Genomic DNA, 22,264 nt, shown 5'->3' with positions numbered 1-22,264 from the left:
AACAGAAAGTCTCTGTAAACCATACAGTCATAGCTATTTCACTGGCAGAAACAAAGCCATTGCTGTGCATTGCTGAAACATTCTGCTTAGTAGATGCACTGGAGTAAAAATTTAAAGGGAAATTTTGGGGGAGATGGAGAACCTAAAGGTGATTTCCAGAAACTGCTGTGATGCTCCGTTCCTTTTCCGAGGAGGTGGTGTGGCACAGCAGGCAGCCTGCAGGAACCAAGACCCCAGAGTCCGGTCCAAACCCCTGCCCTAGCCTGTGAGGTGAGGCTGGGCAAGCTGTTTTTCCCCCCTTTACCTTAGTTTCCCATTTGTGAAGCGTTAACATTGTTACTGCCTTTTCTATAATGCAATTTGAGATTTGGTAGAGATCAGAGCTGGATGTTGCTTATAAATACATGCTATTTTTACAGTAATGAAAAGGCTGTCCTAAATTGCTAGGGATGAATGCCAGAACTCGTATTATTTTTAATTTGCTCTCAACTTCCACGATTGCTGCAGGTTGCAGTCCTTTTAATTTCCATACGGTAAAAACTCTGCATGCTATGAACAACTGGACCAAAATCTGACCCTGCTTGCTGCTGTAAAACCAGGCTAATTTTATCAGCCTCATCAGAACCATTCTGGATTGAGTGTGACCGGGAAGGTAGCCCCGATGCTTCATTACCCCTGGGGCATGCTCACCACTAGAAGGACGAAGGAGGAAGTAACACCAGGCGAGGGCGGCAGCTCAGGAATGGAACAGCCCCATGTTAATTTAAATATGCAAGAATGTCATCAAGCTACTCTCCTACCTGGCTCGTTTAACTTTTTTTTTCCCCCCCTTTTTTTTTCTTTGCTTTTGTTGCCACTAAAGTGCCTGTCCGAAGTACTTTCTATGATGAGAATGAAATGCATCTTGCCCCAGAATCAGCTTAAAGACTAGCCACTGCTCAACTCTGGCTTAAATCCTCAAAACAGGCAACAAGCAAAACTCACAATGATGTGTTGATTTCCCTGCGTACACGTGAATTGGATCTTAAAGCCTGGTCAGTCTGAGAAGGGAGGCTCATGTAGAGCACACTGGGACCTTGAACTCCTTTTAACCAGTGAGTAAAGCTTTAAGCAGCATCTCTGGCTGTATTACTCGAATGCTTTGCAGCGTTTAGTTTGGTTAGGCTCCTGAGCTTTTGCTGTGAGACGGGGCTGTGTGAGCAACCCTTTTTATAGAGGGGGAGGGCTGAGGGGAGAGAGGCTGCATGACTCTCCCAGCCTCGGGCAGGAAATCTGTGGTAAGTCTTAATGAAGTCTTCGCTGCCTTTACAGGGTAACACCCTAACCTTTAGGCGATCTCTTCTCTGCGCATGTAAGATGATAACACTGCTACATTGAATGCAGCATGGCTGCATGAATTTCTTAGAGAATAAGCACTTGTGGCTTATGTGGGCTTTGTTCCAGGTGTGGAGGTGGTTGCTGCTGAGATCTATCTATCTGCAATGCTGTTAATAACTTTTTATTTCCTGACTAAATTAACCCCCACTCCTCTCACACTGCGACCCAGACAGAAGGTTGTTGTAGCAGGTTGGTTTTTTTATGATAGGGTTTGCGCTTAGCTGCATCAGAATAATGAAGAAACCCCTCGGTGGTGTGTTGCTTCTGCAGCATGACTAGTTCTTCTGGCTTGGGAACTGCAGGCCTGTTTGTGTTTGGTGGGGCTGTGACCACTTGTTGAACCTGTCTAGGTTTAGCTCTCGGGAATGGGGCGAGCTTGGCTCTTGTTACTGGGGTGGTTAAAATTGGGAGTTCATTATAAGGAGGGCTTCCAAGGGTAAGATTAGATAGCATGTGAATTAGCCCTACCACATGTATCACCAATCGTGCAAGGTGCTGTACAGGCATAGACTGGAAAATCCCACCCTAATCTGCTTACTGTCTAACCATAAGATAGGAAATGCTTGGGGTAATAAAAAAGGAATCAATGAGACTGTATTAGTCAGCATGACAGGTGTTCATCAACAGCAGCCTGATGGCTGTGAAGGATTTGCTAGAGGGTAGTGAAAGCTCCTTCAAAACTGTCCAAAGATAATGAAGTAGCACTGAATGTGATTTCTGGGAATGTGGTGGTGTATGAGGGGGATGCTTTGAGAATTTTGGGTGGTTACTGGAGGCCTGAGTTGCAGAGGCAGGTATGGAGAGGTAAGCACTCGTTTCCAAAGCACAGTCCTGGCCTGACAGTAGTGAGAAGGCACAGACTACACAGCACTGTGCCTGTGGAGCACAACTGGGGCGGGCAGCAGGACAAACCTGCCCACAGCCTGGGACTGGACAGCATTACAAGTGCATGCTAGGGAGAGCAAGCACGCCAAGTTGTGCTCGCTTATTTTTTTTGCCTTCCAATATATCGGGTAATATAAAAAAGGGTGTTGCTTTCCTGGTGAACCTGCCTCATGCGTATATAGACAACACCCCTACCGCTTCTGCCATGTGGACCGTGCGAGGTGAGGTGGAGGAGTAGGAGGATATTGCAGAGAGGCAAACTGGAAAAGAGGAGGGTCTCGCTGTGTTTCCTGTAAGCGTGCAGGTAGACGGCAGACACAGCCATAGATGGGAACCTCTGAGAGTATCCCGACCTCTCTCCTATCTGTGTTGTGGGTGTGATCACAGCAGGATGTGGTCTTTAGGCGTAGATCAAGAATGGGGTCAAGAGTGGCTCTGCTAGCCACCTGGGCTGATAGCTGGGCCACAGTGAGCTATATATTCCTGCTGCGGTTGGTCTTGTCCAAGGAAGTGGCTGTGGGGAAGACTGCACTGACAAACAGGAAAAGCAGCCCTTTCCCACCGCTCTCTTTAGATCTGTTCTGCGCTTGGATCTGTGACAGTGGCCTGTGCTCGGTGTGCTGGCTCTCCTCCAGCACACTGCCTGGAGAAAGGCTAGCTGGTCTAGTGGGACAAACCAGCTTGGTGAGCCCATGTGTTTCCAGTCTTCAGCAGCCAATGGTATCTTTCTGAGCCATTGCGATGCTAGAGTAGCGCAGCTCAGATCTCTTGATGGGAAGTCACCCAACAAGACATACGTGGGTGCTGGCAAGGAGCATGACTGCAGCTGCATTTCTGAAGGAGACCAGGAAGCATGGGTTGCCAGTCGATGGTGTATGGGCTGAATGTGGCCTGCCAGAGCAACTTCTTCCTTGTGCAGGCTGCCCTACAATCCTTCCCCAGGGCTCTGATGCTTCTGCCGGTTCAAAAAGACTTGAATGTAGCCAAAACACAACTCCTGGGCAGTGCTTCCCCTGTCAGATCCCCTGTCATGGAAGTCTTTCTCCCAACATAGAATGCTTTGCTCTTGCAGTGCTCAAAAAGGTACTTCTGACCTTCGCTCCCGCTCCAGGAGCCTCACCTCCAGGCAGGCGGTTGATTTACCCTCCTCTCCTTGTTCCCAAGTCTCTTGGTCCTGGATTCAAAGTCAGCTTCACCCCAGTTCAGGGTGGAGGTGGCCCTGCAACCATGAGATGGCCCTGGGGCAAAGCAAGGCTGGTGTTTCCCTCTCCCTGCAGTTTTGAGGACAGTGCCCATCAAACGCAGGTGGAGCTGGAGAGCAGAAGGCTGTTGTCCCCTGCCAGGCCAGCTGCCTGCTGGTGACTGAAGGCAGGGCACCATCTGGTGGCATGAAAGGAATTTGTCCGCACGTCTGCAGGAGAGCAGTCCTGACTTTCTCAGCCAGACACAAACTAGTAGTTTCCAACTCCCCCCCCCCCCCCCCCCTTTTTTTTTTCTCTTCTGTGGCCTTAAGCCCCTCTGTGGCTTTCCCTACCTGCCTGATGCTCTTGTTTCTCCCCAGCTGCTGCGACCACCTCTCGCAGAGACGCTTAAGCTGACAAACTTGGCCAGCTCTGGGTTGTTCCTGGAGTTCCCACAGTTTCTCACTCTGGGAAGGAGCATTACACAGCTGCAGAGGGAACTGCCCGAGGACAGGCTCTGCTAGGGCCTGAGATGTGAGAGCTCCACTCCCACTGGAGCTGTCCTAGGTCAGATCAGGGGTGTGTCTAACCTAGTGTCCTCTTCCTGACAGCAGATGCCTGGGGAAGGACAGATGAAGGCAGTGAGCTGGCAGCAGGAGATAGCTAGATGGTCTGCCAGCCTCCAATGTGTAGGCAGGAATGTCTTGAGTTTGACATTGTGCCTCTATTTTGAATAACCTTCTGTGGCTTTCATCCTTCCTGATTTTGACTCATTACCGTTTGAACCTCCTAGTGTTCGCTACACCTTGTGGAGGGGCAGCTGGGCAGGAGGCTTCTGCCCTGGGCCAGGAGGTGGGAACAGCTGTCTTGAGGTTGCGTGGGCATTGTTCATCTGCGTGCGGGGGGCTTGTGGCTCAGAGCACATACCAGAAAGGATTGGTGGTATGTCCCTGCTGTCTCTCTTTTCCAGGTCCCTTGGAGGGACCAGATACGCCAGATGTGTCCAGATTGTGGGTCTGCTGATCTTCAAGCAGAGAGGAGCAGTGGCACACAGCTGAGAACCAGATGTCAAGGTGGGCCCTAAGGAGCAAGCCTTGTACGTAAGCTGTCTGTATGAGATGGGGTGGTTTGGCTCCTCCAGATACCCTGAGAGCCCAGATCCCCTGAGACCCCAACTGTTTGAGGGCTACTGGACACTTGAGCTTGAGGGTTCCCTAAGAAGGCAGTGCCAAAAATCAGTTAGAGAAGAGTGGAGGCCTGTTGTTTTGTGAAAATCATGGCAGTCCAAGCTCTTTCTGAGTCAAATTCTCCTGGTTTTTGGCTGGGTTTTGCTTCTGTTTTGGGGTCTCCTGAAACCTCGATGGTGAGGATTGAGGTGTTTCTCCCCTTGGCTGGCAGGTTAGCCAGCTGCTGGTGTTTCTCCAGACCAATTTCACGCACTTCCCTTTCATTTTGCTGTTTGCTTCCCATAGAATTGTTTAGGTTGGAAAAGACCCTTAAGATCATCGAGTCCAACTGTAAACCTAACACTGCCAAGTCCACCACTAAACCATGTCCCTAAGCAGCACATCTACGTGTCTTTTAAATACCTCCAGTGATAGTGACTCAACCACTTCCCTGGGCAGCCTGTTCCAATGCTTGATAATCTTTTGAGTGAAGAAATTTTTCCTAATATCCAATCTAAGCCTCCCCTGGCGCAACTTGAGGCTATCTCCTCTTGTCCTATTGCTTGTTACTTGGAAGAAGTAACCCACCTTGCTACGACCTCCTTTCAGATCTGCCCTGAGAGACATCCCATGGGACATCCCATCAGCTTTCCTTTTCTCTCACTAGTGTCTCGGATTCCCAGAGCAGTGCTGTCCCCTGTTTTCTTTGGACTGGAGCCACAGCAGCCCCTAGAAAACACTCATCTGGCTGGTTGCTGTTGCTTTTGTCATGTAACCAAATGCAAGTACCTCCTGGCCTGTGAATGTGTGTCCCAGCACAGCTTGCCTGCCTGGGCTGGAGAAAGGGCTGCAGGGTCGTGAGGAGCAGGCTGCGAGCTAGGAGTTGTGCCAGGCTCTGAAACAGGCACCCCTGCACTAAAAAAGCATCTTGTCCAGTGTTTAGATCTGACTGCTCTTGGTGCTCTAGGAGAGGGCAGCACAGGACTGGTTTTCTGTTATGCTCTTGTGCCTTCCACATAAGCAGGGAAAAGCAGTGAGGCCACTGAAAGTCCATCTTTGCAAATTCACATTTTGCCACCAGAGAGCTCCCATCCTTCACACCAGTTCAAGGGCGAGGAAGTAATGGTCAGCATGGCAAAAAAGTCCCTCAGTCTCCACTGCATCCCAGCTTTCATTGTAAGAGCCGGACTCTGTGGTGCTTGCTCTGCGTTTCAAAAAAAATTATTATTCTTTTAGTGCTTGGATGAGTTTTGCCCCTTCATTGCAGGTTTCTTATGAAAGGAGGAGTATTGAGGCTGGGAATAGTGAGGGTGGCTAATCAGAGAAAACACAGTGAGCGGGTGAAAATCTCGTGGCAGCAGTACAGTTTTCCTGTCTCTGGTGGTTTGGACAGTCTTGTTGATGGAATAGCAGGGCTTGAGAGGGTCTGCCTGAAGCACTAGCCTTGCTGCTAGTAGTCCCGCAGAACGCAGCACTTCTGCTTGCATCTGTGACTTACGGTTCTAGAAACAGTGTTGGCACATGCAGTAGGTTTATTTTTGTACTAGTCTGAGTTTGTAATCACTAGTGATATCACTTTTCCTGTTTAATTACAGGGTTGAAGCATTAACTCCCCAGAACAATGTAATTCTGGCCTTTTCCATCCACTCTCCTCCCTTCCAATGCCTGGCTCCTTTCCCTGCTCTTACCTGGCACTTTCACAAACACATATTCCATCCTCCCACATTTCTGCTTTGCTGAGGAGACAAGTCTTCCACACTTGGAGGAAAAGATGGGTAATTGGTTTAGTTCATTGAGTATGTGAAACTGATAACTGAAAAATTAGTCCTGGATGAGCAGTCTGAACGCTACAGTGAGTTGGAAAAATGACTGTGCTCCCTTTTTTGGGGGCCAAAGTGATGTCTTGCCTTCCTTCTGTGCCTCTCCTCCCTGCCCCTTACCTGTGCTGAGAGCCTGAGGAAGCCCTGGCTCACCTGGAGCCTGTGAGACATCAGCCAAGGAGCAGTTCTTCCCTTTGTCTCCACCCCTGTGGCATCTGGGCAGAGATGAATCTGCAAACTAATAGTCTCAGCTCCTGGCTCCAGCAGAGATTGAAGGGCCCATCCTTGCAACTGCTCTCAATTTGCTCAATCTCCTCCATTTTTGTTTAGACACCCCTTTTCTGTGGTGCCCTATACCTGACAGAAATTCTAAAGGAATTGAGGGTTGGGGAGCATAAGGCACTAGAGGTCAAAACAATCACATCTCGTCCTGCTTTAGAGCCACTTCAACAAAGGACCTATTTGCCAGCAGTACCTAAAGTACATACCTCAAAAAAGCAGCAGTAGCCTGATATTTGAAAAGCCCTTACCCCTAAAGCTTCAGACCAGTGGGTGTTAGCTGTGCAACTGTGCCTCAAAGATTGGCTCCTTCCCCTCCTTGCCTTGTTGGCTGGAGATGGTGAGTGAGGGCCACACTTGGCTGTAGCTGTGGCCAAGAGGCAATCCTGTTCAAAGCCAGGGTGTTCTCCTGAGGAAGACAGTGCAGAATCACCAGGCTCCCTGCTTCCTGGAGCAGCATATTGTGCCACAGCTGAGTGTTGTGGGAGTTTTTATTGCAGTTTATTGTGCTCTGAAAAGGGTCTGGTGGAGACATAGGCTTGTTTTTCACTGCTCATCTTTTCTTCTTGCTTGGAGTCCTGCAGGTTGTCTTGGGAGGTGGGTTACCTGCAGGTTTCGTTATGCTGAGCGCTGACGTGCAGTCACAGGATAGGGGAAATGGGGCCATAGGTAAAGGTAAAAGCTTGTGTTAGTCCAGAAAGCATGATCTTGAAGGGAAGATGGAGGGAATTGGAAGGCTGCTTAGTTTAAGGAAGAGAGGACTTAAGAGGTTATAGCAATCTCCAAACATACGTGAGGTCAGCTGCGGAAGGGTAATGTGTTCTTTGTGTTCCTGCTAGCCGAAGATAAGCTGATTAGTCTTAGATCATAGCAAGGGACATCAGCATTTGGGATCAGAAAAATCTTTCCAAGGGTAAGGATAGCAAACCTGTGGACTAGGTTACTTGGGAGAGAAATGAAATGTCCTTTCTTGGAGGTTCTTAAAAAGCAGCATCAAGAACAGCATAAGTTCTGTCCATGTCCTCAGCTGGTCTGTCAGAGCAAAGGACCTCCTCAGCAAAAGTTTCTGCAGCATAGAGAGAGGAGAGTGGAAGCACACGACCAGAGGCATGCCTGGCAGGTCCCCCCTTCTTAGGCCTAGGATCTTTCCCGTAGTGGATCCAGAAAGGTAGTGTGCAGTGTTTGTTGGAAACTGAGTCACATAGTGCCAGGGAAGAGGAGAAGGAAGTCCTTCAAAACCCAAACTTATTACCAGGATAATAGTTTTACCCCAGGAAACTCAGGACACATCTCTGGCACTTTTGAGTCCAATGTGGCTTCCTTCTGACCCTGGCTGGAGTTAGCGGTCCAGAAATATTATCCTAGCCTGGGGAGACAAGCCTGTTCCGCAACATTATCCCTTCTCTGGTCAGGAGCAGCTCTGGCTGCACTGGGCAGTAGCATTACATCAAACAAGATTGCCTCAAGCTAGAAACAGAAGTTTGTAGCAGTCCTAAGTACAGATCTGTCCCTGTTTGCAACAAGACTGCAGCAGCTCTAGGTAGTTTGCAGGAGGCCCCCAGGACATTGGTTTCATTCCTGGGAGTGCTGGGTTAGGCAGAATTGCCAAGGCCAGCCAGAAGCTCTGCTTGTGCTCTCTGAGATACACAGTGAGCTCTGTCTTGCTGAGAAGCAAACCAGCAGAACTGAACAGCCAGCTCAGAGACACAGATCTCATCCGCAAAACACCCTCTCCCTCCTGCTGAGCTCCCTGCTCTGGGAGCAGAGCCTGATTCTCACTCCAGCATGCAGGGATTTTAAATGGGGTGTGAATTAATGCAGGTGCCATATGAAGTGTCCTGTCTTTCTCCTGAGCAGCGTAAAGGATTTTTAGTATGAATGAGAACTGGCTCCAATGTCGCAGCAGCTGCGAAGTGATTTCCACTTTTAGCTGAAATAGGTTGCATTTTGACTGAAGCATTTTTGCTATCCAAATTTTAACTTAAAACTTATATGTAAAAAATGTATATCTTCAGTGATCATCAGAACAGCTTCTTAGCCTGGAGGAATCCTGCTTTTGTAACAGAGCTGCAGCACAACTGCATCACAGCACCAAAACCCTGGATGGACATATGCATCCTGGAAGGCTGTCTGACCTGTAAGGGTGCTTCAACGCAGCAGGACTCCTGCAGTTGTAAACCTGGTGCAGGTCAGGAGAAATGTTTCAAAACTTAGGGTGAGTTTGGGGGCATACATATTGGAAGATCAGCGTATGCTAGCATGCATCTGTGTGTGAATATCCACAGGCAAAAAAGAGCCAGGGCTCTTCCAGAGTTGGAGAACTTGTTTCATCATTTATTTACATGCTCCAACACTTGCATTTTTATGAGGCTTAGATATTTCTTGTATTTGCCAGAACAAACACAGCACAGGACTCTTCTAAGCTGTTGATGAAATCATTAAGGAGCTCCATGTCTACTAGCGATTTTGCACTTCTTTGAGTTTACTTTGAGACGTGAACATAAAATCTGGCACTCACAGGCGCCATGTGGATTTGTGATGGTCTTGGGAGCACTGCTCCTCCATAAAACAATGTCTTGATCACATCTAAGCACAGATGTGGTTTGTTTGTCTGTGACAGGTGTACTATCAATGATATTTGCTCGTTGAGCCATCCAAGTCATGCTTTAATGGAAATTCTTTAAAGAAGTTACAAATAGTTCATTTTAGTACACTGGTTCGGCAAACACTGCAGTAAACTCTTTGGAAGAGAGACTGAATTATACAAATAAGAGAGTTATGTGTGGAGGGGAAATGGACAGCATTTTTTTATGGCATATTGCAGTGGTTACCAAGCCTTATGGTTTTGTCAGCAGTCTCAGGATGTTGTATATATTTCTTTTTCTTAAAATCCCAGATGCGGGAAGGAAGATATTGCATAAGAATCCCCATTTTCTCATTTTAAAAAAGGAGGTTTCTAACTCTCGTGGTTGCTTAGAAAAACATGAAAACATGAGCTGAATGTTCCAGATAGGATGTTGAAATCAAAACCAAACACAATGGAAAACATCATTCATAGCTTTAAAATCTAGACGGCAAATAAACAGCCTTAGGTTGGCTTAGAAATTCTGCAGTGTGGAAATGTATCAATATTTGACATTTGGGACCTGACTGCTGGCATGAGGGCACATGTGATTTTGGAATCAGAATTTAGTCTCTTTTTGGTTAGGCAATACTGATTTTTATAAAAAGTAAATATTTCTGTAAAATAAAATATTTTTTTAATATTCCTCTGGTGAGAACACTTCTTTTTCAAAACTTTCTTTAGCATTGCTTAAGTGTCCTTTTGGCTCTTGTTTTGTTTCTCAACTAATTTTGTTTTGTTCTGAGTTGAGAATTTCATCCTGAATCTCTTTTGGTTCATGCTTCTTTCCCTCTTGACTTTAATGCTTCTATCTGGAGGTTTCCATTTGGTTAGGTTTTGATGTTGACCTTGGATTTGGTGTTTTCTTCCTTTCCTCATTTTGGCTTCTTCATCTTGTTCTTTGCTATCCAGCTTTGTTTTGAGCTGGTGCTGGAAAATTCCACCTTGGGTGGTGGGTAAGGCTGCACGTAGATATTGCCTTTTATCGGCTGAGCACTTGATGTTTCCGAGTGGCTCAATGCAGCCACTCAAAGTCACATTTGAGCTCATCTTCTCATGACTGGGGAAGATGTTGGCTCGTTTTGTTTTTCCAGAGGAGGTGACTGAATTTTTGGTTAAGAACATGCACAATGCAGGAATTCATGGAGAGGGAATTTCAGTTCTCCAAGCAGAACTCGCCCTGAGGGTCTGCAGTGGCAAACTTTGTGTCCCTACTGCTGGTGAAGCTGTTGGGTGGTGTGAGAGAAGTTGGAGGATGAAAAACAAAGAGGTCCTTCTCTCTCCTATCCCCCACTTGTGTGACATGGGAGTGATGATAGTGTATCTTCATCCATGCTGCTGCCTTCAGATCAGGTTGTTCTTGCACTCCGCTTCCTGGAGCTAACAGGCAAATTCCAGCTCAGATGCTGCCTTGGCCCAAACTGTGGTACTTTCAGAAAGTTGGAAGATGGAGGTCTAAACACAATTGCTGCGGGCCTAAGATCTTGTTCTTAGGAGCTGGCTGGATTGGGCACAGCCCCATCCACAGCAGCTAGCCTGAGCTTAGTCCTTCCAGCATGAATAATGAGAGCTCAAGCTAGCAGCCATCAATGAGAACAGAAACCCTGTTGTATCCCAGGGCTTAACCCTGCCCTTTGTTTTGCGGAAGAGCTCCCTTTTCTGACCTGACTGACTGACTCCAGGTTTTATGTTGTGAACTGTATTCCCTGTCTGCAGAATGAAAATAAAGGGTCTGCAAAGCCCTGGTTATTGGAGTCCCAAGGAACAGCAGCGGGATGAGTATGACCTACATGGGAAGCTCATGGCAGGAGTGTATATTGGGGAAGTCCTGGTCCAGGGAAGGTGAGGAACCATCATATAGCGCTGTCCAAGGCTGACAGCCCATCTGAAGAGGGTCCTGAGGTACATGTGACAGGTGTGGGTGCATGAATGAAAGAAAGGCATGATGGTGTGAAGTTAGTATATCTCTGCGTGACCCAGCTGCAGATGAAATAGTTTCTTTGGAGCCAGTGCAGCTAGTGGCTCTTTTCCAGAGGCCATCATCCTGCTCTAAACCTGTCCTGGACTGTTTTGGAAAGGGTATGGTTTCTCTCCTAGATTGTGGGAAGCAGATTACTTCCCATGTGTCTGCATTTAGGGAAGAAACCACGGGTGGGCATTAGTGCTTCCACGCAGTGTTGAACTTTGTAACAACCCTTGCAGACTGTGATCTCAGCTTCTCCTGCAGTCAGGCTCCCAGCTTTTGGAACCATTTCCCCTCTGGGGAAATTTCACCTAGGTGAAATGATGTTTTTAGACCTGGACCATCCAGTGTTTAGGATGAGACGAAGTACTATCCCTGGTGTAATTTTTCTTTTCCAGATGTTTTTCGTTATTTTGTTAAGGTTAGAAATCCACAGAATAAGATCTGCAGCTCTGAGCATCATATATATGAGATAGAAATGTCTTAACCATAGACAGGCTTGCTAGAGCTTATTTGTCAGAGTCCTTGTCCTCAGAGCTTAAGCATTTGTATCTATCATCCTGTAGTTTATCCTGTAGGAGACCCATGGCTGTCCAGGGCTTCGAGGCCATATGGGTAATTAGCAGTCAAGCTCTTATATTGCATCTAATTCAGGCCTTTCCCAGTATTATTAACCTCAGATGGCCCCATATGTGCTGGGTGCAAGGCAAGGGCCAATCCATACATTAAGCAATGTATACAACAGGCTGCCAGACGGTAGGGGTAGCTTTACTCCCATTTTAAACCAACAAAGAGAGGTGCCTGTAAGGTTTAGCTGCCATAGACTGGACAAGACCCTGAGTAACTTGATCAAGCCGGATCTGCTTTGAGCAGAGAGCTGGACTTGATGACCTGCAGAAATCTCTTCCAACCTATATTACTCTGATAAATTCAGCAGTGTTATATTGCAGGGGACTTGCTAGAGACCATGTAGGAAACCTGTAACAGAACCAGTGCATCCGGTAACAGACCCTGCATCCTGCCACCGAGTGAGGCTGCGGCAGGCCCTAGGGTATCCCAGCTCGAATCAATAAAAGCAAGAGTGGCATAGCTGGGAAGAGAGAGAAGTGGGGAGAGGCATTCCTTTGAGCCACACATCAGGTCATGCCTCATAGCATGGACTGACTTATCTGTGTTTGCCAGCCTTTAGTAAGTGGTGTGTACACGCATTTCAGAGGAAGCTGTTGGATAGCATATAGTGATTAGAAGCGCTTGAGTGGGCAGAGGGAGGTAGAGAAAATTACAAGTGGCATGGTCAGGTCTATGAAGATACGGTGGCACTGCTGGTCTCCAGAGCAACTGGTTACCCACTTCTCAAAACACTTATTCCTGAACTGCTACTTAAAATTCCTAAGTGAGGACTTTGCAGAAAGCATGACCTTAGAATGGGGCTGGTGGGACTCAGCATGCTTGCTGGAACAAGATGCAGTAGCAGAACAAGTGAAAAAAATCCCAATTTTTATTTTTCTTTACAGGCTTTCTAAGCCCCTCCTCAAACTCCAAAGTGTGTTGGATTTTGACCATCGGAGCCCAAATCCGTGAGCTGTGGTAGATCTGAGAAAAGTGATTTCTGAGAGATCTGATGCCTTCAGTGCTTATTTCTCCTTCCTTCTCCTTGCCCAGCTGGGGTATTGTTGCAAGGTGTCTGTGATGTTTCTCAGCAGTGTTTCTGATATTTGCCAGTAATGCCTGTGCCTGGTTGCTGGATGTGTTTGGGAGTGGCTAGCTGGAATACTCTTATCTGAGAAACGTCTTCTGTCGGATATTTGTTCTCTGAGAGGAGTTTGGATTTTCCTTTTAAAAACAGCTTTGCTGTGTAAGAGCATGCAGAAGATTTGTATTTTGGCCATGTTCTGTAATTTGCTTGAAATTGTCTGATCCTGTAAATATTCTTGCCAATAAACTTGAGGGGATCAACAGAGAGAGCGAAGCTCTGTTGTGTGGTATAGTAAGAAAATTTTTCAGCATTGGGGTATAAGGGATCTACTAAAATGTCTAGTTTCTTGTTAGAATATGAGTAGGACAGAACAGATAAAATACAGCTTCTAGATATCAGAGGTAGAAGAGACCCTGAGTGTCCATTTTGTCCATATCCCTGTCTACATGCACAGTTAACTTGAGTAAAATTTCACAATAGCCATTTGTCTGTCCAGTGGCATGGAGTCTGTCCCCTCTCCTGGCAAACGGCTCCACATCTGAACAGGATAAATTAGATGTGCCTATTCCTGCCATGTTTGTAGGGAATCTGGATCTGTTGTTTCATTGCATGCTGAAAGGCATGAATTCATTCCAGAATAAACTGAGCATGCATCTGGTTTATTTGTGTGCATGTTTGTGCTTCCAAAGCCTTGCTTGATTGCCTCGTGGTGCTGCCCTCCTTTCTCTGCATTCCCAGAATTTTTGGGTTTGTGAGCAATTGTTCTTTGGGGCACTACATCTCTGTCCTAATGAGATGAGGGAAAGTTTGTCTGACGTGGGAATGCGGTAAGAGCTGCAGAACATTTTTGGAGAGTTACTGAATGGTTTGGCAGGGTTTTTTTACTGCAAAGATGCTCAGGTGAAAACTCATGATGTATTTTCCCAGTATAATACTGGGAAAATTTACATTTATGTCCCCATTCCTTGTCTGGATTGTTTTTGTAAGCCCTAGTTTTTGCAAGTTTTGTGCTGTGCAAAAGGAGGGAAGGTTAGCCCTTTCCTTCCTAAGGCTAGGAGAAGCCTTCCTGTCCTACAAAATACACACATAGCTAAGGCATTGCCTTGTTCTTCATGATGTCTCCACCATCCTTCCACCTGTCCCCCGCCCCCCCCTCTGCTATCTTTATAAGCCCCTCTTCAGTTCATCAAGCTTAGAGGTAGCCCATGTACTTTGTTTGCAGTGTGCCTTGGGCCTAAGAAATGAGTCCTAACTGGTAGGCTTACTTACTGATGTGCTTTTGGAGCTGGGTGCTGACTTTGTCCTAGGGACAGCAGGTGGGGAGTAACTTTGACACTGAAACATCAGGAGGCTGATGAGCTGGAAGACCGCAGTTTTGGGTTGCTATAGACCTGGAGACTGTGTGTCACCTGGTGCGGAGAGTTGGTGCGAAGGGTCCGTGACCCTGGGCAGAGGCAGAAAGTAGTTGAGGGAGGTGAAGCCAGGGCTTTCTGTCCTCTGCTAAATGAGATGTAATGCAATGATTTTTGCATTCCAGGGTGTTTCTGTTGTCCTTCGGTATGCATCAGTGGATATGAAGATTGTTCTGAATCTTCTGAAGTCTAAGGAGCCTGCGAAAAACAGGCAGATGGTTTGATTTGTACCAGGAAAGGAAAAAGTGGGGAAGACGTAACTGTTAGAAATCTATTTCCACCTCTCACCTCCCATAAAAGTCTTTGGGGTAATATGCATCCTGGGAAGTCTGTGAACTCGACAGCTGAAATGGATGGAGCCAAGTAGGAACACAGGAACAGTGCTGAACTTTGGGCCAGGAGATGTGTCAGGCCAGATGGGAAGGAAGCTTGGAAAGAGCAGATGGCTCCCTAGCTTTTATATCTCCTGGTAGCCCCTCCAGTGCACATGTATTTTTGGAGGTATATCCCTGAAGCATCCAGGAGAGTCAAGAAGATACTCCCCAGATGAAGGAGAATTGGCTCTGCTTCCTTCCTCAGCTGTGTCTCGGACACTGGCTGGATGTGACCCGTCAGCATCTGGGGAACTTCCAGGGTAGGCCTCTGCCTTTGGCAAAGTGTATATGGCAAATGGATGGTAAAAGCTTACTATTTAAGAGTGGGGGCTGGTGGTGGTGGTGAAGACCCTTCTTTTATAAGCCAGGGCCTTTGATTAAACAGGCAGTGGGTTCTTGCAATGGAGATTAGTTGCGTAGTGCTCTGGCGTCTGTACTGGCTGGATCGTTTACTTGCTGTGGGACATGCTTTCGAAGCATCCTCATGCCTGGACTTCTGCCATAGGATAATCATATGGGTCTTATGTTCCCTTGTTTTCCCACAGGTGCCAAGGAGAGACTGAGAAAACGTTGACCTTGGCACAACTGCGGACAGGACTGTGGTTGTGGGGGGTCTGCAAGCAATGTGATCGCACCCATGACCCCAGATGCCTTTACAGAATCTGGCATCTCCCTGCATTACCTCCCCTTCTGTGCCTGGTTCATCTTGACTCCTCTGTACTTGGCATTGGGGATGTTGTATTGCAAAGATATCTCACTGGAGAACATCTCTGCACTTCCTCACAGCCATGCCCCAAGTCAAGGTGTGGCTAGTTACCAGACCAGCTTCATGTTTCCTGGTTTGCGTTTGTTGCTGTAGATCCATTGCTGCCTTCTAGCATTGCTTCACATCACACTCTTGGCCGTGGGCTTGCAGCTCCACATAAATAACAAGCCTCCCTGGGACGTTGCTCAGCCTGATCCCAGCTGAGGAGGTGCGCTGAGCTTAGCTGAGCCACACGGCTTACATATCATCTCGTACCTGGCCGCTTGCAACAGCGAGGAGGGTTGCCTGAGATTGCTAGGGTGAGCAGGAAGGGAAGAAGGCAATTTCCTGGCCACGCTGTGAATTTTAGAGAAAAGATACATATGTGGGGTTTTGGGAAGGGGGGGTGACAAGCTTCCATTCAGTGAGACACTCGGGCAGTGGAGTTCCAAGGACTGCTCCCTTGTCATGCAGCCAGAGGAAGGGTAGGATTGGTGCCTGTGCACTGGAGTGAACAGAATTAAGGCAGGGACTGAACTGCGAGGTTGGCCAGTGTGTTTTCATGGCTTGGGAAAGAGAGGAAAAGGAGGGACTTGCCAGCTTGTGTCAAGTATGTGTACCTGCAAGCAAATGTGTCTGCAAAGTTTTATAGGTCCTATAGGCCTCACAGAGAAGCTGAAGAGTAAAGGGAATGAAATGTATGTGTGGTTCTGTACACACCCTCGCCACTTCTCTGTCTACTGGAAGTGCAGTACTTCTGCATATGAAGCACAGAGCTTGTGGTAGGTACTGCTTTGTTTCAGTGGCTTGGCAGATTTTGCTGACTGGCATAAGGACAGTGGTTAGATTTGGACAATGTTCTTGAAGGGCCTTGTCCTTTGCAGGGTAACTCTTCAGAATGCTTTATGCCCCCTTGGAAGTTATCACTGTTGGTGCCTCTGCTTTTTGATGTCATTTTGTTGGATAATCACTGGCATTGCCTGCCTCTGAGCGCTTAATGTATTATACAGCTCCAATTTAATTTTTCCCTCTTAAAACTCCCACTGAGAATTGGTGTGGTTGGTGACCAGGGCAGGTATTCAGCTGTGTCAGTCTTCACAGGATGACTTCTCTACAAAATAGGCAAAACCATAATTACAGCTAAAGCCTCTTATTTCTTCTGTTTAATTGAGTATGGCTGGCAGTGAGGATGTCAATGAAAAAGCAGTGAGGTTCTTTTTAAATTGATATTAATGGGAATAGACACATGGGGAGAGATAGATGAGAACTGCTGCCAGCCCAGAAGCAGCAGCTGCAGAAACAAGTGTTACTTGTTTATCAAGACTGTGGTACGCCCAAGAGGAAGAAAATGCACGAGGCTGGGATTCAGCAGTTGGGTCCCAGGTCTCAGCCCTGCTAACGGTTGCCTGAGAGCCCTAGGTAAATCACCTCACTTCTTTCTTCTTGTTCTCTCCATTTGCTTTTACTGGGAGCTCCCTGAGCCAAGGGTTGTCTCATGAAGTTGAGAGCTAGCCAACCCCCCTCATCTTATGGGCCATGTCCCCGAATGCCCACATGGCCTGGGACTCCTCTCTGATCCTGAGACCAACCCTTGGTTTACTTCTGCTTGTTTTTTTCTTTCCGGAATCTCTAATCTCTAATCTCAACTGTTTGGCGACTGAATGACTCCTAGAGTGGCAGGACAGTTTCACCACTTAAATCCAACAGCGTGGGCTTCACAGCAGAGGATGGCTGCTTGTGGGGACTGGTTGGGCTGTTGTTCTCTTGCGCATGGGTGAGAGGGTTTTGGGAAAGCAGCTTTCATGTGGGGTCAGGGTCAGAGAGGACTGCAGAGGCAATTACTCTGTCTTCAGTGGGATCAGCCCTGCTTGCCACAGGCTTCAACTTGTCTCACCCCAGCAGTGAGTCACACCTTGTGACTGAGCTGGTTAGGCACAGGCAGGGAAGGGAGAACAGCAAGGGATCAGAGCTGGAGGCATCTCCAGACCCTGCCTGATCCCCAGGCTGGAGTCAGGAGGGAAGCAGAACAGGGGCAGCTTAGAGGTCCCTCGCGTTTCCTTTTTCCCGTGACCACTCTCTCAGCCTCCTCTGTTCTGTGGATTCCCTGCAAACCCCAGCTTCTGCCTCGTGCGAAGGGCTGAGCTTCCACCGGTACTGCTGCTCTCATAGTGAGAACCCTCTGTGCTCTTTCTTCCCCGTACCCTCTGCGAGGGGATGGCCAATTACACAGACACTGTGTCTTAAGGACAGCGTCTTGGCTTAATTCACTGATCATCCACATTGTTCCACCTGCCCTTGACATGATGTTCCCTCACCCATGTTGGCTATGGAAACCCCCTTAGAAGGCCCCCAGTGTTGCTCATGGTGAAGTAGATGGGGTTTCTAAGAAGCCTAAATTGTCTCTTAGTGGACTTTTAGAAGCAGATTTTAGAGCCCCTGGGTTTCAGACAGCTGAGGTACTGTGTAGATGTTCTCTGCATCTTTTCTGCTATAATCTGTATCATGGTAAAAGGTCTGCAACCTTCTTTTTCTCTCCTAAAGCAGCCTGCGAACTAGCATTCATAATAGGAAAGGTGAGACTGTTTTAGTTTCTCTTGTGATTCTGGAAACTAGGCCCCTAGCAGGTGCCTTCATCTGGCAGTGGGGAGAGGATGTCCTGGTTTTGGCCTAAGTTAGAACCACCTCTTTTTCTTGTGCAAGTCTGTATAAGCAAAGGGGTGAATTATGTCCAAAACTAAGACTGCTGGGGTGACCTTGAAATATTGGACCCTTTTACAGCCAAAATCCTTTGGGGTGGGGGGAAGAAAGCCTGCATTCCTGACATTATTAAAGTGGACATTGTTAATTATGTTTGAGGGTAGATTACTGCGTGGCATGCAACGAGTCATTAATGTTAATCAATCAGAAGTACAAGGAATATGCCTTTTTCTTTATTAATAATGACCTCCTGGAGGGACTTTCCCTCTATGGTTGAAAGGAAATATGCTGAGGGAAGAAAGAAAGAAATAATAATGCAATTAAATGAGAGGTATTAAGGCATGTTTTCGATCTCCCACTCCTGATTCTGGGCCTTGATTTAAATCTCATTCAATGTATTCAGCTATGTTGTGTGTTCTTCAGCAATAACCTTGCTTGTGCTGGTTTTGCAAGCCATCAGTAATACTAGAAGTTCAATTAATAGCCATATTGACAGCTCCCCAAATTCACAGTTTACTTCTCCAGGAAAGATTTGACCTTCAAGAAAGATGCAGAAAGATCATACAGGACAGGTCTTCACCCTGTGCAAGCTGACTTCAGTCCAGTGAACTCCAAATGATTTGTGGTATTGTGGCGCTTAAGCACTGAACTCCTTGCTTGTGTCTGCAGATGCTGTACCAGTATAGGAGAAGGAAAGCAGCTCTTACCCCTCAGAGCTTCGAACTAGTGTGTAACATGAACAGCGAGATCCAGGCAGAGGGACCCAGTGGCAAGCAGCAGAATGACAGGACTGTAATGCACTACCTTCTTGTCCACTGCTTTATTTATTTATTTTTTTCCCCCTCATCAAAGCAAAGTTTTATTCTGGAATTTGAAGGAATTTGGGAGTAGTTTAGATGAATACTTTTGGAGGAGAATTGCATTTTTCCTTGGGAAGCCAACAAAGGGTTCAGGAGACATGTCCTCATCTTTAAAAGTTAGGGATAGCTAAGGTGTTATTCCTGCTTCTGCTGTTTGCATCAAGAAAGCATCACCCCACTGGGCAGAGTGACATTATTATTTGGTTGCCGGTGTGTTCTCAAGCCCAGAATTGGAGTGCCGGACTGTAAACCCTCCAGGCTTCTTCCTTCGTGCAGACTCGGCACAGTGGGACTGTCCTTGCTTTGCTCAGCACGGTGGGACTTCCAGGTAGATAATGCTGCTTGATGCTGAAGTGGCCGTGGCCTATTTGTGATGACTGCCTCAAGGCATGCTCAGTTGCTCTCTATTTTCGTAGTGAAGTGCAGCCGTGGTAAATAAGGCCTTTTTGTTGTCGAGTGATTTCCTACTAGGTAAAAATCTGTTCAGCTGGAGTCCTGAAGTTTAATGGCCAGTATCTAAGTGCCTGGTGGAATACTTTGACCTGACACAAAATGATTCAGAATAACTGGAAAGAAAATATCAAGTGTCAGTGTGGTTAATTAATTCCACATCCAGCTGCCTAACTTCTCTTTATTCTGTCCCCGCTGATTTTAGAGGTCCCTGGCATTTGAAAAGAGGAAGGGTTGAACGCATAATGGCAGTGCATTCTCCAAATGAGACTGCCTGCCTGATTGGGAAGTAATTGTTGAAACATCTGAGTGGCAATTTAGCTTTTAAAACCAGTGATTTCTCAAGAATATAGGCTCATGCATCATTTTTATTCCCTGTGCTGCTCTCAGTTATTCAGGTAGTTATTTGTTTATTGGGTAGGTGTCTCTGTGTGTGTATGTTCATATGTGCGTGGTTTTATTAGTTTATTCTTAGTCTAGTAAGAAACATCTTTTCCCTAATAAATATCTCTGAGTACTACATGTTGCTGCTGGGTTGGTGCAATGATGTATCATCATAGCCTTGCTAACCCTTATGGATTTGTTTTCCTCTCAGAGATCTCACAATAATTTGCAGATTTTTTTACAAGTTCCAGCCCCTGGACTCATGTGAACATATGCAAACCTTGTTATTCATTACATTGCATTTGGTTCTGGCTGCCAGGTTGGCAGAGGAAAACTGGGAAATCTAACCCTGATTTATGACTGATATATTTAAAAAAGGAATCAAAAAGCAGATTAAAAAAAAAAATTTAGATTGTATTGGTTTTGAGATCTTTCAAAGGTAATCTCCTAGCTTTAGGGAGCATGATTACTCATTTTTCAACATCTGAGGTTTGCTATCTTGTTGCTTAGTGACGGCAAAACCCGTTGTCCCTCTTGCAGGCCCTGGTTTCTGTCCTGAGTGCTGTGCAGAGATTAGAGATTTGCCGGCTGGCGTTCCAACCCTGCAGGAACCAGCGCGGGGCTGTGCTAAATGTAATTATCTTTAGACAAATGCAGATAGCAGGCCTGGAGTGGAGGTACTTAGATAACGTGCAAGGGACTGCGATAATGGTGATTTTTCTGGGAAGTGCAGCCAAACTCTGAAACTCTGTGCCCAGAGAATAGCTCTGCGTACACATTAGGAATTGCCAAAGCTGAGAGCAGATGACAAAATCTCCCACACTTAAATATATTCTTTCCCAAAAGAACACATGCCTCTGTGTTTATTTTCATACTGTGAAAGCAAACTAAGGAACGTGGCCCATAGCAGCACTACCTATTGACGTGTGCCATCATACTTTCACCTGCCATTTCTAGTGTCCATGTCTTTATGAGCTTGATCCTACGAACCTTACTGTTGAATTAAACTGGGGATTTTATCTTTCAGTCCAACTGAGACAGAGCTGCCCATATAACTATCTAGCTGGAAAATGGTCTGGCTGACTGTATTTCACAGGATTCTCTGTGCCCGTACAGATGGCAAGAGACTTTGGCTAGAGGCTAAAGGACATTTATTTGAAGGATTTTCTGCAAATATGAACATATTCTAATAGCTGGACTTGTGAAAGCAAAGCTTTCATGTTTGAGAAGTACATTTTTTGAGTGGTAGGGAATGAAGAAAATGTTACCTAATTTATTACTGAATGCTTGTGAAAGACTTAATACTCATAAAACCAGCAGCATGCCAGAGACAATGGAGAGGATCCTGCAGTGGGTCTCTGCACATATCCTTGCAAAGCTATGCCAAAGCTCCTTAATCCTGATCTTACTTATTTCAGTGGAAGGCATTTGCTGAACAAAGAACTGCGACTGTGTCAAATCTGTGCATTGAGGTTTGTGAGGAGGCCAAAATATCCAGCCAGGGTGGAACTGGGGTCCACCAACACCATAGCATTGTGGCTGAGCTCTTAAAATCTTAAGTGAAAGGCCTGATCCATGCAGCTCTTCCTACAGGAACCACTTGACCCCCCAATAAATTGCGATGAAACTAAAGCATCCTTGTCCCTGCCCTGCTGTCTTGTTCATAAAAGCCTAATTATTATCCAGCTGGCAATCTGAGAAGGGATATGTTCACACAGTTTAATTCTTCCTGCTCAAATGAATCCTTGGAAGCTAAGCAGTCAAGTGTGTTTGCTCCCTTTTTTACAGAAGTACGTGTTACGCAGATTGCTGGGGAAAGGTTGTGCAAGTTTTTATTGTGAACAGCTTCACAGGTAAGTGTTGGCCTCCCCGGTGCTGAGACCCATTCTTTGCTGTTCCCTGCACCCTTCTAAGGTTCCTCTTCAAGGTTCGTGCTGGTGGCATTTTACAGGTCTGTGTCATCAGCTGCATTGCGTGCTGTGATCTGGCTTTCTGTCTACTGGCTTGGATGACTGAAACTTTTGAACTGGAGCAAACTGACTGCCAGCCACTGGATATGAAGCAGTCTTGCTCACTCACAAATAACCATATTCTTGTTTGTGTAAAAGTACTGCTCTGAAAGTGAGTTTTTGCTTGTGCGCTTGAGCTTACTGAAACGTGAAGGATGGCTAGCTATAAATGTGGGATGCAGCATGGCCTAAGGATTAACTGTGGGGACTTTCTATGTATTAGTTTAATTAATGATAATAGATGTGGTACTCTATGTATAACAATATGTACTCTTCTGAAAGGCGCTTTCATGTTTTGGAGTGGGCTGGTCTTTTTGCTGAATGTATGCGTGTAGAGCAGCGT

At 46.5% G+C, this 22,264-nt stretch overlaps 1 protein-coding gene and 1 non-coding gene across 6 annotated transcripts in view; both read left to right on the top strand.

Annotated features, from left to right (window-relative positions):
• The window catches only part of LOC115349839 (homeobox protein Hox-D9-like), a 27,288-nt gene extending 5,024 nt beyond the window's left edge, over nt 1-22,264 (top strand). The window contains exons 1-3 of one of the 5 annotated variants that reach the window (XR_005933812.1): nt 1,138-4,516; nt 11,048-11,233; nt 20,453-22,264. Coding sequence is in view for 2 of the 5 variants with exons in the window: in XM_041128305.1 (XP_040984239.1) it covers nt 4,432-4,516; nt 12,809-12,885 (162 nt within the window). In the remaining 3 variants the exon portion in view is untranslated. Of the gene's footprint in view, nt 1-1,137; nt 4,517-11,047; nt 11,234-12,808; nt 13,264-20,452 lie in introns of those variants that run through there. The other 4 variants (XR_003926242.2, XR_005933811.1, XM_041128305.1 and 1 more) reach the window with 4 other exon arrangements.
• On the top strand, nt 13,998-14,123 carry LOC115350532. Its single transcript, XR_003926483.1, has one exon. It is a non-coding gene; the product is annotated as a U6atac minor spliceosomal RNA (small nuclear RNA).

This window comes from Aquila chrysaetos, chromosome 13, assembly GCF_900496995.4.
Source record: "Aquila chrysaetos chrysaetos chromosome 13, bAquChr1.4, whole genome shotgun sequence".
Classification (NCBI taxonomy): domain Eukaryota; kingdom Metazoa; phylum Chordata; class Aves; order Accipitriformes; family Accipitridae; genus Aquila; species Aquila chrysaetos.
This window is presented reverse-complemented; position numbering and strand designations above follow the sequence as displayed.